An 18,536-nucleotide genomic window follows, 5' to 3' on the forward strand; every position below is an offset into this window, starting at 1 on the left:
TCACCTTGCAGCCACTGTTGTCTGTTCCCTGGCTGCTGCCTGTGGGCAGCACTTGGGGCTGGTGCCAGAGCTGGTCTCTTGGAGTTTCCGGCCTTAGCCTTGCTCAGGCTGCAGAAAACATCATCATGAGCAAGAGACACGCAGAAGCCATGAACACAAGGCAGCTCAACTGAGCAACAGCCTGGGCAGCTGAGCTCAGCTCTCAGGAGAGCACACACATGCCCGACTCTGCGTGCAGATCGGGTGCCTGGGCTGGCACACAGGGGCGGTCACAGCAAAGCTGGAGTCACTTCTTGCTTTTCTCCTGGGGAAGGATGGGGGCAGTTCCACCTGCAGAGCACTGGCTTCATCTTAGATGCATTTCAGTAGCTCTGGCTTCAGTCCTCTGTGCACAATGGTACGATGTTCTCTTCTGGGATCCATGACTGGCAGCTGTTAAAAATCAGAACTTCAGTCTTGCTTTCAGTTTTTGCAAAAGGCTTTATTGTGTAACTACCATACTGTGGTCACAGCGACTTTCAGAACAAGTACAAGGTGTAGCTTGTGACTCTGCAGTGAACCGAAGGCACATTCATTGACACTCATTGTAAAGCTCTTTCTATAGACAATTCATAAATTGACCTTTTCTGTACTTTGAGCAAATACAAAACTGTACACGAGCCAGTGAAACACAGGAGCACCTTGCAACAATGCAGAGGAACTGAAGTTAATGTGCAGACAGTGATGTCTAGAGGGATCAAGTAAATGTAGAAATACCATATACAAATTTTAATACAAATATCTATAAAATTCAGAAAAGTGAGTTTGCTTTTTAGTTTCAAATAGAATTTTAAGGGAAATTACAGTTTATATAATTGTCTTAATTATTCCAGTTGGAGAAGCATTAGCTTGCATAATCCCTACAAATTATTTTGCACTGCTCTGTCTTACAGTGGAAAACATTACAGACCAGACAGTCTGCTGCACAGAAGATGCCTGGAATGCAGAATTAAAAAAATAATGGCTACTTTTCCAATGCTTAAGTGGTCCCATCAAGGTTACGGAAGCCTTAGGAGGAGTTAGACGAACACCGCTGAAGGAGTAAAGTGTGACAAGTATCACAAACACGGACAGGCTTAGGATATGATGGCAGTGCAAGTTCATTACTGGAACAAGTGTTGCAGAAGATGTCCCCACAGTTTCTGCAGTGATGCTACAAATGGAGAGTTAGAATAAGCACAGCTGCCTCAAAACCGAGCATCACGAGATAAATCAGACCTTATAAAAGCTTTTGGGGTCCTGTGACATCATCCTTCACCTCCCAAGAGGCCCAGCCCTCCCAGCAGCACTTGTGAACCTGAAGGGGTGCGATCCCCAATCCCCGCGCAGCCCCCGGAGCTGCTGCCCCTGGCCTGGGGCTAGAGGGGCCGCTCAGCTGCCAGATCCCAGCGCTCGGCCGCCAGATCCCAGCGCTCGGCCTGGATCACCCAGCAGCTGGGCCCAGCTCTCAGCACACACAGGCCTGGCTCTGCGCGCAGATCGGGTGCCTGGGCTGGCACACCGGGCTGTGCCAAACCCCCAAGCCCAAAAGGCAGCGTGCAGGGCCTGTGAGTGTCCTGTCCCCGCTGCACACAGCCCAGCAGGGACGCGTGATGAACCACATCACAAGGGAACACAGCCCACCGCAGCTCCTGCCAAGGGCAGGGCCCAGGCAGGAGAGCGTTATTTTTAGGATGGGAAATACCCAATTACTTGTCTCTGTATTTATCATGCCAACAAGATCGGGAATTGAAGCAGTGTCAGTCTTCCCTCATAAACTAGGCAACAGCACAATTTTTGTTTTCTGTGACAAAAGGAAAAAAAAAATGCACCGAACGCCACTACCTTCCTCCTTGAGATAGAGAACTCCTTTTCACATTGCTTGCAGTGTGTTGCTTCGTCATCCTTCAGCCAGGTATGACCCTAGAAAATCAAAATGAAAACCTCACTGTAGATACAAATAAATTTATAAAATAAAATTCAAAGCCAGTTTACCAACATTGTCGGTATTTTCCAAAAGCCATCTTTTAAAGTAGGATAACCGTGGTGAGATTTGAAGGTGTTAAATGCACATACTTAGGAAAAATATCCATGAGATATGGAGTACCTTTAGCGCTTTATTTACTTCTTTAATATCTTCCATCTTCAACTTTGATCTGGAAAAAAAAAATAATTCCCTCTGCATGACTTTACATTTAGTTGTGTTCAATTTTAGCTGCCATTCCACTGTCCAGCCACTGAATCTAAACTCAAATTCTTTGGTCAGCTCCCTGGTACAACTCTGAACCGCTCAGCATCACCAGGAAGCTTTGTCACTGCGGGGTTCGTGCCCTTCTCAGTACATGCAGAAGAATGTGGGAAAAGCAAATTCCACTGCAAGAATTAAGCATTTACTGCATCGTTTCCTAGCTCAGCCAGCTTACTCATGCAAGGATCTTCCCTCACTTTTATTTCATGCCTGCTTAGTTTCCCATGTATAGTAATTGCATCCTAAAATTCTCATGTTTAACTAATTTTTATAACTGGATGCATTTTAAAATTATTTGTATGACTTTGATACTCCATCCTCCAAGCTACGTCACTTAGAGAAGTTCAGTTCCTAGAACTTACTGGCTGAGATGAAGTCCCATTTCTTGGAGAGCTTGCTCCTGCTCCTCACAGACTTTCTCTAACTGTTGCTTCTCATCTTGCAGTTTTCTCAGTTCCTAGAAAATCAAGCACAAAATCAATTTTTTTGTGTGTGCCAAGTTTGACCCATAACCCAGATCAGATAGCCCATCCAAAGTACCCAAGCAGTTCACAACAATAAGCGCCTTTAAACCTATTTCTAAGGCTTGATTTTTAGAATTGCACGGGTGAACTACCCATGGGTTCTTGTAGAGCACAAACAATTAAATCATTTAACCATATTTACCAGAAAGAGAGGAAGATTTTCAGGCTTTAAACATCCTTGAGCACAGCTAGGACACAGCAGCCCTGTGCCCACACATGAGCGTACAGATACTGGTGTACAAGTGTGCTTTCGAAATCTAAGCTGCTAGATACACAGGCACAAATTCCCTTTAGGTTAACAAAAATAAAAAATAAATTGCATCCAGTTGGTTTGTATGCTTAAAAACATGTTGTTATTTTATTACAGACAGTTGAAAGACCTCACACTGTCAAGGAAATCTCTGAACTTGCCATTTCCTACCCGAGCAGGGGTATCTCACCACGGGACAGCTGCTGAGCTTTTCGTCCCCGCTGTCTCAGCTCAGCTGCTGACTGGCAAGTGGCTCAGACACTCGCGCCGCTAAGGCAGGCAGAGCATTCGGGCCACCGGCTCAACCGCTTCCATCGCCCGAGCCCTGCACTGTGCCAAGTTCCTTCTCTTGGCATTTCATGCGCGGACTCGCGTTACATTAGCCAAGCTTTTGGAACCACCCCAAGGAGGCTGGTACAGAAGAAATGACTCTCCTACAGATGCAAACATTGCACTGGTTCTACGTCAGCTTTAATTCTGAACGCTGGGCGCGTTCGCGCTGTGCGTACCTTTTTCAGTCCTTCCATTTGCTGCAATTCTGTTTTAAGCAGAGTGGTAGCATCCTTCTCTTGGTGTAGTTCTCTTTGCAAAGTTTGTCTCTGTTCCTTTTCAGTTTTTAACTCCTTTTCCAGAGTTGAGCTATTTAGAAATAATTCATTCTAAGAAAGCCTATAGCAGAAAAATATCCTATAGAGCTTAAGGATAGGAATAGTATAAAGAGAAGAAACCTTGTCCAAAAGAGGGCAAAAACTAGAGTGGTGTTCTGGGAAAGGAAAGAACAGGGATGTTATGGCAGCAAACAGCAAAAACTGTATTAGCATTTTCAGATCACAGAAAACAAGCAGCGATGAACGGCTAGAAGAAAAAAGACCAAAAAAAAAAAAAAAAGAAAATTGATCCCCACAAGTACATATTTGACTACCAGTGTTTAAAGAGACATGTTTGAAAATGACACTGTACCCTGAAGTCTGAACTGTGAAAGAAGCATTTTCTATAGGTATTAGAAACCTTTAGAGGCTTAACATTCTCTAAGAACATCAGGATGCTCCCCAGCTCCCAACGCCCTAACCAAAACCCCCAGTCCTTCGGATGACAGTCACTCCTGTGCTCAGTGTACAAGCACAACCATTTCTGTCTCCTGATTTAGTGAAAAGGCAATTGAAAGCTCCATTGCTAGTCAGAATGACCAGATTTCTACTGGCACTCTGTGCTCTGAATTGGATGTTTTGGAAAATGCAGTTCAAAATCCTCATGCTAACAGTTCACCACACAGAACTTCTGTGCTTTCCTACATCTTGCACACTTGTCAATACTTGCTGAACCCAACATAATTCAAACCTACCTCTCTTTAGACCTTAGCACAAAAGGAGTAGAAAGCATTTCTTAAAGAAATGGCAGAAGGGAAGGAAAAAAAATGGGTCAGATTAAATACCATTTGCTATCCAGCTGGGACATCTGCTGCTGACAAGTGTCGAGCCTGCCTGCAAGCTCTTGCTTCATCTTGTTGCATCTTTCTTCTGCAGCCTGCCTTGCCTTTTCTGCATGCTGCAACCTACAAAGTAAGGAACATGTTCATTTGTTGTCGATTCACATACTCCTTACCTACACCCTCTCATGTTGTTCTTTTAGATTTACCATACAGATCTTTATAGAAATCTTGAACTGAAAATGCTAGCAGAGAAAAAAAATTACTCTTGAAAGCAACTGTTTCTGAAAAAAAAAAAAAAGAGAGAGAGAAAAGAGAACAGCCAAGTGCAGAAGGTGCTAAGGGGGAGAAAGGAAAATAGAACTTCATGCTGGCATGTATGGCCAAGTGTCTATAGGAGACATATCTGACAGTGCTATACTGAGAAATGGAAGGTCATCCCGTAGAGGTTTCAGTCAGAAGCTTTCTACTGACTTCAATGTTGACTTTCTGAGCTTGCAATTATTACCTCTCTTCCATCTGTTTCATTGAAGACATCATCTCATTTGTTTTTCCTTCAAAAGAGGATATTGCTTCTGTTTTCTGTTGTAATGAACACTCTGCATTCTGTAGGAATAAGTGAATAGATATTCCAGGCAACATATTTTCATTTTCTAAAGCACAGAGCATTAGTATTTAATGAAAGTCTGCCACTAGATAAAGAATGTTTAGCTTGTTATGGGCCACGCCTGGGTCTAACTGGAATGTGCAAACAAAATGCTGATAATGCCAGAACAGACACTCCTCAATTTGTTTTATTAAGAGCTCAGAAAAAAACCACCTTAACTGCAGTAAGTTTTGATCTATGAGACCAGCTACAAGCTAAAAATCTTTTCTTTGGAAAGGAGTTTGAAGAAAGAAATTATCAGGATAAGAACATCAATTATGTTTCTATTATGACTTGAATGTAACAACTGCACTGAGGGGCATGGAACAGGAAGCCAAAAAAGATACAAAATAAATGCAGCTTTTGAAAGCAAAGGCACCACTCAGCACTGGGCTGTCACCGGCTCTGCCCTTGCAAGTGTCTGTGTACCTGGGAAGGAGCAAAGGCTGGATAAAACCTCAACAGGCATCGGGAAACAGCCCAAAAAAACTACCAGAAACACCCTCTGGATTTCTGGCACCAGATATTTATTGAGCTCTTATGTCATTAACGGGGACAAGCTCTGTACATTTTGCGTGAACACTTCTATGCCATCCCTTCCTGTAGAAATGCTGATCTGTACATTTTTTTGTCCAGTTGAAAAAAAACAATCAAAACACCACAACCCGCCCAAATAACAAAAAACCACAAAACCATCCCCTAGGCCCTGCAATATACATGACACAAAGGATCGGGAAAGTAAACTCTAAAAACTGCCAGGGTAGGGAAGAGACTGAGGAAGGGAGACAGGCCCAGAAAACAAAACATTTTTCATTTTACTTCTCTAACCATTGTACTTTTGGAGAGTCAGATCTTATGCTAAAGGTGCTATAGCAAAATACCTAAAGCAATCCAACAATTTTTTGTTAGCTCCAGAGGCCGGTCTGACCGCAGAGCTCCCCGCTCCCAACTTCAGTGTTGCCCTTGCACTGGCCACACCACCCAGCTGCCCCGCTGGGTACAGCCTGCTGAAAGTAAACAAGAAATGATAGTTTTCTATTGGCTTAAAGAGGCTTGATGATGGTTTTTACAGCAAACAGTGTCAAACGTGGTTCAGGTAAAAGGCAAGACAACGCAGATAGGAATGAGAAGACAGTTCTTGGCTGCAGTAAGTCATTTTTTAAAGACTAATAATTCCGTGGTTAGAACAAAGGTCCCTGAAACCACGCTCTCCCCTGGGAGAGCTCTCCCTTTGTCTCGGCTTTAGCTGGATGATCCTGTGGCACACTACGCAGCATACTCAAGGAAACCCCCTTTCTTTCCAAACATATCCAATCTCTTATCAATAATAAGGCATAATTAAAAAAAATCTTTACAGTTTTAAATCTTAAGAAAATTGTTGCATCTAAGTATTGCTTCAGATGCATACAAGTGCATTTACATCCCCACTGCACAAAGAATGTGTGAAAGAGCAACACTACAGCTGCTCTTCCTGTTCTCCACTATGTACGTACCTGGGATTTGTGAAACATCTGCAGGTTAATAGCCTTCACTTCTTCTAACTGTTGGCGAAGTGCAACCAAGGTGTCTTGTTTTTCATGAGTATCTTTTTCCAGAAGTTTCATGGCAATTTCCATTTCTGTTTTCATTCCAATCTGTAGCTCCAATTCTTTCTCTAGTTCCTTACAAAGAGATTTCCTAGTTACTGCTATGTAGTCATAAATCAGGGATAAGTATTTCCGAAACCCACATAACCTCCTCACCCGAAACTATGCATTACTCTAAGATAATACTGACCTACAAGTTTACAAAAGAGCTAGGTTCCAAATAACACTGTGAGTTAGCAAGACCAAAATACTGTTTCAGCTCTCCAGACTATGCCATGAGATCTGCACCCTGCACAGAGCTCACTGTGTAACTTAGCAGCCCATCAAATGAAATATTCCTCCTGGCAGCTGGAGTTGGGTTGACAACAGCCACAGGCTCCAGCAAGCCTGGGCGGCCCCTTCACCAGTCACTAATTAGCAGCTCATTGTGGAAGTGACTGTTGTGCATATACCATATTTTCCTCGATAAAGACAGTTGCCTTTCTTTGTGTTTTTATCTTAGTCTCTGCTACAATAACCTTGGTAAGTTCTTAACAGGGGAAGACTTTATCTTCAGGATTCCAAAAGCCCTGATTTCTAGGTCTTCTCATACACTGTAAATAACAAATATCAGCGCCTTGCTTGCAAATCCGTTAGGAAGTCTGAATAGTTATTGTGCTGGTTTGGCTGAATCAAGGTAATTTCCCATGCAGTTAGTCCATTTTCTTCTAGGTAGCTAGCATGGTCTTTTGTTCTGAATTTAGTTTGAGAATAATAACAGAGCACTCTGAGAACAAGTTAAAGTTTTCTTCATGTAGTTTTCCAGTGTTTGGGATTTGGAATGAAAGAATGTAAGAGCTCACTGATGGTGACACTTATTGCTCAGAAACCAAGGTCATCCTGCAGTTTCCCATGGTTTGCAAATCAGCAGGTGTCTAAAGCGGGGAGCAGCGGATCCAGGACAGCTGACTCAAGCTGGCCAACAGAAGTTTTCTATACCACGAACCTCACGTTCCATATATAAGCAGGAAGTTCCTGGGAACGTCCCCCTTTCCTTGATGGCCACTGTCCCTGAGGGCTCCCATTCCTGCTGCTGCTCCCAGGGCCAAATTTCTGTGACCCCCTGTGGCCACTGTGATCTCTGAGTTGAGCTGGACTTGCTGTGCTCCCAGTGTCCACTTGCCAGTGCTCATTGCTGGGAGCGTGTGTTCCAGCGGCCAAGCATCGCTCTGTATATTTTATGATATTTGCATTATTATTCACTCTTCTTTTATTATTGCTTTATTAAATCTGTTTGTTTTTCAACCCATGAGTCTTTCTTCCTTTTTCCCTTCCTTCCCCCCCAGAGAAAGAAAGGTGAGAGAGCAGCTGGTTTGCTGCTTAGCTGCAGGCCCAGCACTGAACAGCAACAGTGGCAACAAGTGCAGAGCACACAGCTTGTACTCGTAAGGCTACCTTAAAGTAGGCAGAATCCTCTATCTTTCATTTCACTTTCTATAGTTAATTTCCTTACCAGCCTAATTTTTTTTTCTTCTTTCAACTGCTTCCAGACATCACTGTACATTTCATCAAGACCCTGGCGCGACTGCTTGTAAGTATCCAACTCTACTTTTGTATCCTCTTTTGTTACCTGTGAGAAAGATCAGCAAAAAAAGCCACGAGACCACAAAGTTGAGTATTTAAAGTATGCCTCAAATTCTTGCGTGCTATTTCAAGCAAAATCCTACTATTTTATAATAAGGTCACAAACATTAATAAGCTGAAATGCCAAAGAATAGACTAAAATTAAAAGGAGACCCCTCTAATACTTTTTATGCTCCCTCCCTTCTGCAAGTACGTGTTTAAGTGTGCAACAAATAACAGCAAAAATCTAATGTCTGTGCATACTACACACAAAACCAGCGACCTAGACAGCAGCACACTAAACTGTGCTTAGCTTTCCAGTTCAAAGTGCTTTTGAGAGCGCTAACCGCAGTTCATCAAAAGAGATCAGTTACTGTAAGGATTCTCATCATCTTTAAACAGGCATCCTACCTCGACACTTTTTTCACTCCGTTCACGAATTAATTCATTTTGTTGTTTTAACTGCTGCTGCTCTTCCTGAAGTGATCCAATTCGGTCAGTTGCTGCGGCAAGCTGTTTACAAAGAGAACATATCTGTATTTAATCACTGTACAAGCATGCAACATCTGGAGGAATTCTAAAGTTAGTAGCTTGGCCCTTGTAGCAGGTGCATTGTTTGCTTCCCCTTTCGGCCCTTTTGTTCTCCCCAGAAGCTGCCTGACCCCTTTGCAGTCGTACTAACTGTACAGCCTTCATTAATGAGCCCACCAACATTTGTTCATTTCTGCTTCATGCCCTCATAAATTATTTTTAAATATTAACTGTGCAAAGAAGTGCATCCTAGTGTAAAAGGCTAAAAGCCAGCACATATCTGTGATCTGTGGTATTCATTCTGGTATGAACTAGAAGTCATACAGTAAGTCAGGGCTGACATTCACTCGTGGAACTTTATGGTATTTTCAAGTGGAGATGCCCCAAATAGTATTGGAAACTGGACTACACAGATACACTTTGAACTCACACATGTAATAACATATATAAACAGTAAAACACCACCACAACAAAAACCAAAACAACCATTACCACGCATGCTGCTGGGTTCTATTTCAGTTCCCAGCTAGGAAAGATTTCCTAATTGAAGTGTGATCCTTCCCTTTTTCTGAGTTCTGTTTAACCCACTTGACACATACATACACACGTGTATGTGCAGAAGGAAGAGGGACAAGTCACGTTCGTTACAGCGGTATGATTACTTTTGGGTGGAGACACCATTGCAAGACAAAAAGCTTGATTAAAAAAACCTCTCTAACAAATAGGTGCCCAAAAGCATTTTAACAGCTAACATAAGGTAGAAGCTTTCCACAGAGCTTTCCCCATGTGCCAATCTGTGCCAGTCCTACCAATCCCCCACACTTCATTAGTATGAACTCAAATATTAGGTCTAATATCTATTTTCAAGGAGTTGTCCCTCTGATGCAAAACAGCTACGTGAAATATTTAACAGACCAGACACAAACCTCTTCCTGGAGTTTCGAGTTGGTCTTTTCTAAACAGTCTATTTTGTTCTGAAGATCTGCAACCGTGCAACTGCAGCAAGGAAAAGAAACACATAAAAATAATATAAGAAATGCTAGTGTTCAACATTTATTCCTATCCTCAACCATACTTTTACCATCTTGCATTTGTTAACGATGAAATAGTTTGGTGAGCTGGCAAAAAAACTCAGAGCAAGGACAATTATCTCTCTTAAGCACGGAGAGGACCACGCATTTCCCTACAGTTGGCAGCCTGCTGTGTTAGTTGGCAGCCCTGTTCTGGCTTATCTTTTGCAGGCTTAACACCTCTCTGATGTTCAAGAGCATGAGACCCACTCATCCCACTGAACAACCATGGGGGAAGAATAAAGACTCTTCTGCTAAAGTATGAATTTCCAGATGCACTTGTAATGGTTTTCCCTTGAAAAAGTAGCTCCAAATTCTTCCGTTAGTAAGTCTCAAAGTCAACTATAATTACACAAACTTGTTTTCTGCAGTGCATATGCCATCAGAAGAGTAAGAGTATAAAATGAAACTGAGATTTCGGGAAACAATCAGGCATTTCAATATCAGACAAAAATCTACAAGACTGACAGCAGAGACATTCGAAGTCATACTGGAAAAGCCAAACAAGACAAGTATTTATACATTAGTATAGATGAAAATCCCACCTTAGATGTCGATTAAGTTCTTCCACATAATGCTTCTGGTCAAGGACAGCTGTAATCCCTCCATCTCTAGTAGGAAAAGTGAGAATTTATTGATTGAGAAGAAACCCCTTCATTCTAAGCTGTTAGTTTGTACCAGAGTCTTTAGCACAGACTTGCAAACTGAGCTGAAACCTTTTCTCCTTTTCTTTTAAAAATACTTGTGCCCGAGCTAGACCAGAAGCACAAGGGAGATGAAGCAGCTGTTGAGCTGCTTGTCCCCAGCAGCTGAATAGTAAAGTGCTCTGAAGCACCAGGAGCACACAAACTGTGAAGTCCCCTCCATTCGCTACAAGTCTTCTAGACATAGCGATGCTAACAGCTGCAGTCTCTAATTCACCTAAAAGTACTTTTTTTTCCTCCATAACTGATCTTTCCCATAAAGACAGCTACTTGAGAGTGTTGCTGAAAATGCTTAGAAACAAAGCAGTGATTTAGCAGAGGGTGATCTGCCAGATTATGTCTCCTAAACCCCAATAAAAACAAAACCTAAAATTATGGGTGCTTTTAATCTGGTCCCAGCTCGAGATACAAACTCTTCACACAGTATTGTTGTTAAAACTGTCATGGGCTCAACCTTTGAAAGTTACTACTTATGTTTAGCTAGCAAAATCTATCTTGGATTCTCTTTTTTGAATGATTAAAAGAGTCTGACATCTCTAGCACTCGTGCTCCCACAGACTGTCTGACAGGTTTGTTCTACAAAACCCATAATTTAGAATCACTAATACACCATACATACTGTTTGCCATCACTGTCCTGTGTTTCCTTAAGGTACAAGGAAAAATCAATCACTCCAACCTGAAAAATATATTAAAGATATTAACACACCTTCATAGTGCAATTCTGCATGGCAGCAGGCATTACAGGATATTTGGAAAAATGTGAAAATCTGAAGTTTAAGTTTAGAGAGACAGATAATACCTACGCTCTTCCTAGCTGAAGCAAGTGTGCAAGCTAGTGCTTGTCACAAAAGCATCAAAATAACCATATTTGGTGTGCTCACTTTCCTAGCAGTTACTAGTTTTGACAGCATTTCCATAAACTGCTACTTAAAGAGATGGATACTCATGTATCTTGTCTTGATTCAATGTGGGAAACATAACCAGCTTCAATACAGGCCATTCTGGACAGAATTCAGGACCCATCTCAGTAAAGTTTTTATGAATGTGCTTAATTCTACTAGAATCTTATAATGACTGATCTTATTTAAGCTTTAATCTTCACCTGGGAATCCAAGTCTTCTCCTTTCAAGCAAAGGTTTGCATCAATAACGTTCAGTCCAACCAGCAGACCCACAATGACGGCTCCTTCCTCCTCCATCATCAATGCATCAGGTTCGTAAAATTCACTAGAAGAAACATTAGAAGGCATCACTGCACATCAAACAATTATAATGGTACTTCCACCACTGAAATAATTTCTGTAGCCCTTCTAAAGCTCAGTTGATCAGCCCCTTCCCTAATTTATTGCACAAGGCAGAAGATGCAGAACTCTCACAGAAAATACTCGTTCCTCTGTAGGTTCACTGCAAAAACAATTAAGAACTTGCTCCTCTGCAGGTTGCAAGAACAAGCTTAAATTGGTCAACTAATGACCTCTTGCTGTAGCAATGCAAGGTTTCAGTGACTGAGTGAATACAATCTACATATGTCTGTACTGTTACCTTAACAGATGCTTATGGTCCAAGAGTACTTTAAGATAATCTGCCAGTTTCTTTTGCATAAGTGCTAGATAAAGCCAAGCCCTTCCTCTTCCCACAGCAGTCCTAAAATGAAAAGTTGCATGTTTTGGTAAAAAACCAAACAAACAGTACATTTGTGCAAGTCAAAATTCTCCCTTTACAAAGGCAGATGAAGGTTGTTAGTGATTTAAAAACAACCAATCAACCAACCAAACTCCCAAACAAAAAACAAACCCAAACAAAAAAACCCCACACCCCGTGACCCCCAGTCCTTGGGGAAAAGAAGTGTTGTCTCCAGAACACAGAAGCATTTAAGTACATCCCATTGCTTCAGCAAAGGGAAAGTATATTGCAAACTCTTCCTAACTTAGAAAGACATACATATTTTCAGCTACCACCATAACCCAACTATTGATGCATTCTAGCATTAAAACTGGTCTCTTTCCATTATCCTGAATTACCCAAATTAAATACTACTAGCCCATGCACAAAATGAGACAGACATAAATGCGAGGGAAAGAAGAGGAAAGAAAATATCTCTGATGATCTTATGGTTATTTTTAGCAAGGTTATAGAAGTTTCCAAATGCTGTTTTTAACCTGACAGTATTGTTTGAACCAGAAGCACTGAGTATTTTGAGATGTCCTCCTTATCTCTTGGAGAATCAATGCCTCCTACACACCCTATTTTTCTCTTTGGGAACGAGATCTCATTAAGGAAGGCGAGAGACTACACAAAAGGTTCTTTTTTCCCAGCAGTATAAGCAAAATGCATCATTCCCAACAATCAACTTACTTCAGCTCTGGCAGATTTTTAACACTAGTTGCTATATCTGATGCTTCAGGACAAAGTTTTTCCACTAGCTCCAAAGGACCAAAAAATGATTTGCTCTGTCCGATAAAAGTCTTCTTCGCTGAAGGGAGTAAACAGAGAAATTTGTGAGGAAAAGTGACAGGCTTCCTACTCCAGCATTACAAATTTTAGTCTGTGTTTTACTTTGTCTTACCAGCTCCTAATACGTCAATGGAAATGGGGCATTAAAAATACCTTGACGGTTTAAGAGACACATAATACAGGGTATATTGGAAAGTAACTGCATAGTTCACAGAACTACAGAATCAGAGTGGCTGGGGCTGGAAGGGACCTCTGGAGACCATCCAGTCCAGCCCACCTGCTAAAGCAGGGTCACCAGAGCAGGTCACACAGGATCATGTCCAGGTGGGTTTGAATGTCTCCAGAGAAGGAGACTCCACAACCTCTCCGGGCAGCCTGTTCCAGGGCTCTGGCACCTCAAAGGAAAGAAGTTTCTCCTCACATTCAGATGGAACCTTCTACGCTTCAGTCTGTAAGTTATATCTATAACACTGATAGCATCATACAGCGTATGAGATTAATGCTGTCGTACAGAAGTCAAACTGGAAACACAACAAGACGCAACAGAGACCCGTCCATCTGCCCCTCCTCAGCGCGGGCAGCGGGCGCCCACCTTTGAGGCCGTGCTTGAGGCAGTGCTCCAGCACCACGAAGAACTGCTGCAGGGGAGGGAAGTCGGAGTCCAGGGTCCGGCCCAGGCTCAGGGCCGACTGGATCAGGATTTTGATGCTGAGCTTCACCATGTTCATGAGGTTGGCGCGCTCCTCCATGGCGTGGCACCGCGCACCTGCCCGGGGACACACGGGCGGAGAAAGAAAAGCTGGGTTTAGAAACGCGCTCCTCCCGACCCCTCTCAGCGCTGACAAGAGCGATGCCTCCCGTGCTGGTCTCCATCTTGCGGAGGCGAAGGGCTGGAGAAGAGCCGGGTGCAGGACATGGTCTGGGCGAACCCCCCAACACGAAGGACGCGCCGGCAAGAGCCGACACGGGGGACGCGGAGCCGCTGCCCAGGCCCCGCCGCCGCCCCCCTGGGGGGGACACGGCACCTGTCCCCTCTCCCCACCCCGGGGCCCAGCGCCACCTCCCCCGCGGCGGGGCCGTACCGGGCGGCGGCCGGAGGGCAGCGCCCGCCCGCGTTACCGCGGCAACGGCACCTGCGCCACCACCCCGCGAGCTCTCGCGAGAGCGAGTGCCGGGCGCCATTTTAGAACGAGTCTGTGCCGGGCGGCGGGGCCGGCGCTTCCCTCAGCTGCTCCTCCCGCCTCCACACCCGAAGGAGGTAACACCAGGCTGCCAGATACCGCTTTTCCTTCAGTCAGCAGCAGGCTGTGGCAGAGGCTGCCAGCTGCAGACCGCTGCCCACCTAAATGATCTTGTGAGCCAGCGCTGTTGCATGAGGAGAATCCTGTCACCCGGGCACCAAACGTGGCCGCGCTCGCAGAAGTAGCGGTTGCAAAAGGCCGAGTCGAACAGGTAGAGCCCCTGGGGTAGTCATGTGCAAGATTATTAACGCTATTCCTAACACCATGAAAAATTCTCTTTGGTACTAATTTTCATTATTACCTTCTTTGTGCACATAATGCTAATTTCGGATTAAAACCAAGCAAAACTCCCACATCAAAAGAGTGAAAACGGGGTCATTCTAATCTCAACAACCACAAGCACACAAAGTCCTGTCTTCTCAGTGGCCTGTTGTGTCAATGGCTGTAGCCAATGTAGTAGATGCCTCAAAATAGCATTTAACGTCTTGAGACAAGGCTAAGGATTAAAAGGGATGTAATATTTTAAATTTTGATGTCAATATTGTCAGGTGGCAGGTCAGAATAGGAAAAAAGTTGACTGCAGAAACAGAAAATCAGTAACTTTCTTTGAGTATTGGGGTGTTTCAGTAGCAATGGCAACTTATTTTGATGGCTTCCTGAATTGGAATTTTTATTTTATCAGGAATACTTTGCTTGTAAGCCTTGCTCAAGACACAGGTATTGTATTATACACAAGACATATATAAAAAAAGAATATTGTGAGTGAAAATTTGTATAAAACGGCATCTTAATAAGGGTTTGTATTAAGTTAAATAATTACTTGAACATTCTTTTTTAGACTGTTGCAAATTTACAGTGCCAAGCACATATTTTGCAAAACTGTGTACAAGTTGGTACACACCAGATAGACAGGTATTAGACACGTGACCAAAGCCAAGCCTCAAAGATTAGGAATTGAGTTACATAAGTGCAAAAGATCACAGATGTTCTGCTGCAATCTTGAAGAACACAGTCATACGGTCTCATATCTCAATTATATAGATTTGTTCTAACATCTTTTTGAGGCCCATGCCTTGTTTTCTGTGATTATTCAGCACACTTTGAAGTCAGAAAACACTGAAGCACCAAGAAAAGCAGTTCACTATCTCTTGCTCTTTAAGAATGCAAGTCTTTCTTGATTTGTCATCTTTAAATTTGTAGCTCCCAGCCTTCTCTGCAAGGCAGGACATAGTTTCTTCAATGGCAGGCACTTGTTTTATGATGTTCCTTTATATGTGTCCAGCTGACTGTATGGTGTGCAGCACTGTTTACAGATCAACAGATCTGAAGCAGCAGGTAGAGGTCACAAAATTTCTGGAAAAAGGTGGCAGCAGGGAACAAGTTGCTAGTTTTCCACAACTGGTCTTGCAGGCCTCCACTTATTTCTTAAAAATACCTGCTTTAAATGGAATTTATAGTGCTTGGTCAAAAGTAACAATGAATAGGCAGAATGAGTGATTTGGTGCCTGTTCACATTTCATATCTAAGTTATGAACAGATTTTTTTTCTGGAATTTTCCATAAAACTTATCAATGTACTATCTATTTTGAACAATTTGGGGAGGTAGTGTTGTATTCCCTTTCTTTACAGATAAGCTGAAAGATTATGGTACAAGTTCCATTAAGTTCCATTTCAGGCAAGATAACATTTTATTCCCCACCCCTTGCCAAATGCTGTAGGTTGTTTTGAATTATCTCTCTTCCAGCATTATTCCAAATGCAACTGAAGAAAATGGGATATTCTGCCCTTTGTCAGGTTAGATCCCAGGTGCTCCAGATGGGCATCCAGGAAACAAATCTGTGAGAAGTTTGGTGTGAGACTTAGGGATGCAGGGAAAGATAAAATCTAGTTTTATCAGGACCGAATTAATATTAAATCCTGACCAAGCAACACTGAGGAATTAAAAAAAAAAAAAAAAGTCCATTAGCAGTAACATATTTCACCATGCAGTCACGATTCATCCCCACAGAACTCCAGCTTAAATACTTAATATCATTAAAAACAAAAAGGTCAGCACCAGTTAGCAGAACTGGGCTGCATTGCTCCAAAACCATTAAGCGCTCACCTGAGTGCCTGGAGCACGGACTCCAGGCTCAATCACTGCTACATTTGAATGGTCATGTTTTCATGTTATGAAATAGTTTGTGTTGGAAAGGACCTTCCAAGCTCATCCAGTCCAACCCCTGCCATGAGCAGGGACATCTTCACCCAGATCAGGTTGCTCAGAGTCCTGTCCAGCCTGGCCTGGGATGTCTCCAGGGATGGGGCATCCACCGCCTCTCTGGGCAAGCTGGGCCAGGGTCTCACCACCCTTAGGGTCAAAAATGTCTTCCTCATGTCCAGCCTGAATCTCCCCTCCTTTAGTTTAAAACCATCACCCCTTGTCCTATTTCAACAGGCTCTGCAAAAAAGTCTGTCCCCATCTCTCTTATCGGCCACTTTTAAGTACAGAAAAGCCGCAATAAGGTCTCCTCGGAGCCTTCTCTTCTCCAGGCTGAATGAACATCACTGAGATTTACTTTCCATATGAATTCAACTAGAGCCCTTTTAATTCAGTTCTAAGAGACCTGCTCCATAAATCTGTATGGTTGCTATGTCCATGAATGCAGATGTTTAATAAAGCAAGCTGTGGTTAAACAGAAGCCATTTTTAGCATAGTTACAAAGTCATTTATAACAAATCTATATCTTATTTCACTTGTCCACTTTCTGACATGACAGCTGTACAAGGACAGCGTTGATCCTTCTCTGAGCCAGCTCACCTGGAGGGATAACAAACCAGCTAGATCCTTACGGGTGCAGTCTGGCTGCTGCTGAGAACTTGAAGGGTGGGGGAGAAAAGAATCATAGAATGAGGGAATCAAGTTAAAGCCTACTGCACAAAACTAAAGTCAATTTTCCCAAATATAATCAAAGTTTAGGATTCTTCTGTTCATAACAAATTTCGTTAAGTTCTACATCTGTGTTGCTCATATCATTTTCCTTAAATAAAAAAGTGCAGCGTCAGATTTTTAAAAACAAATCCACAACCACGCATCACTGACACTAATCAACAGCACTTAAGGGAAGCCAACTAATTTTTGCACCGTAAAGCGATTTACAGAGAAGCAGAGCCGTACTTGTTCGCGCGGTGCTGTCGGTGCCGGCGGCTCTGGGGATCAGTCCCGCCAGGGATGCGGATCTCAGCGCGCTGCCGTAGCCCAGCGCCAAGTTCTCCGAGGCCTTCCTGGCCAGCGAGAGGATGGGCGCAGACCAGCGCGCCTCCTCCGCTTTCTCTGCCTCCTCGCTTTTCAACTCGGCCGCATTAGGAACCTGGTTTTTGTCGATAATCTCAAAGTCGTCTTTGCTCTCGGCCGCGGACGCGGCGCGGCACTCCCGTGCGGCCATCTTGGAGGGGTCACATGACAGCAGCCGTGAGCAATGGAGCCGGCGCGGCGGGTCCGGCGCGGGCCGTGTACAGCGGCTGCGTTAGCGGGGCCGGCACGCAGACCTCTCCAGAGCTGGGCGGTTTGCTTCATGTTCCGAGTCAGAGACTCGGGGGGACGCGGGGGCGCAGGCAAAGAAAGAGTTTACTTTTAAACAAGTTATGAAAGTAACAAAAATACACTTCACGGATGTCTTGTATTGCGCTCTGTGTTCCCAAACGTCATTTTCAAGCGGAAAATTCGTGGTATCTTTTGAAACCCCAGGTTTATGCAGTTGCTACAATTCAATTAAGTTGTTATAATTCAAGGCATCCTAACTTGATTGAAGTTGTGGATGGGTGTGACAGGTTCACTGTTGTGAGAAGTGCCTGCTGGAATCACTGACGTTACAAGACAACTAGTCAGTAAGTTACTTCATTAACATATTGGGGTTGTGTTTGGTAGAAAAACGTATCATGAAGGGGAACTGAAATTTCCCTAGTATGGAAATTTGTCCTTACTGGGTGTCTCAAATATTAGTGTAGCCTGCTGGTACATGGTTTATTATCCATTTTCCCACCCAGCGACTGTGTGTGCTTGAGATACATCATTTAGTCATGAGACAGTAGGTGATGCATATCAGCTTTGTTGCCACATAGAAGAAAGGGTTTTTTTTTTTTGTCAAGAAGTGTGAGGAGAGGGAGGTAATAGGAGAGCTGAAGATCCATTTCAGTAGTCTTGCAACGAAATAAATCTTCAGGTCTGTATCTTATTTGTTCTCCTGCTATAAGCT

The 18,536-nt window shown here is 43.3% G+C and overlaps 1 protein-coding gene across 1 annotated transcript; it reads right to left on the reverse strand.

Annotated features, from left to right (window-relative positions):
• Window positions 1–460: 460 nt before the first annotated feature.
• Window positions 461–17,726, reverse strand: RUFY1 (RUN and FYVE domain containing 1). Its single transcript, XM_065643889.1, has 18 exons — window positions 17,459–17,726; window positions 13,653–13,826; window positions 12,962–13,079; window positions 12,149–12,250; window positions 11,710–11,833; window positions 11,225–11,283; window positions 10,447–10,512; window positions 9,758–9,827; window positions 8,712–8,813; window positions 8,191–8,307; window positions 6,606–6,773; window positions 4,975–5,072; window positions 4,473–4,592; window positions 3,550–3,679; window positions 2,629–2,723; window positions 2,126–2,174; window positions 1,864–1,941; window positions 461–1,192 (listed from the first exon to the last, which is right to left on the reverse strand). Exons 1-18 carry the CDS (start codon window positions 17,724–17,726, stop codon window positions 1,049–1,051), a joined length of 2,082 nt encoding a protein of 693 aa, XP_065499961.1. The 3' UTR covers window positions 461–1,048.
• Window positions 17,727–18,536: the final 810 nt, after the last annotated feature.

The sequence above is a fragment of the Caloenas nicobarica genome, chromosome 13, assembly GCF_036013445.1.
Source record: "Caloenas nicobarica isolate bCalNic1 chromosome 13, bCalNic1.hap1, whole genome shotgun sequence".
Taxonomy (NCBI): domain Eukaryota; kingdom Metazoa; phylum Chordata; class Aves; order Columbiformes; family Columbidae; genus Caloenas; species Caloenas nicobarica.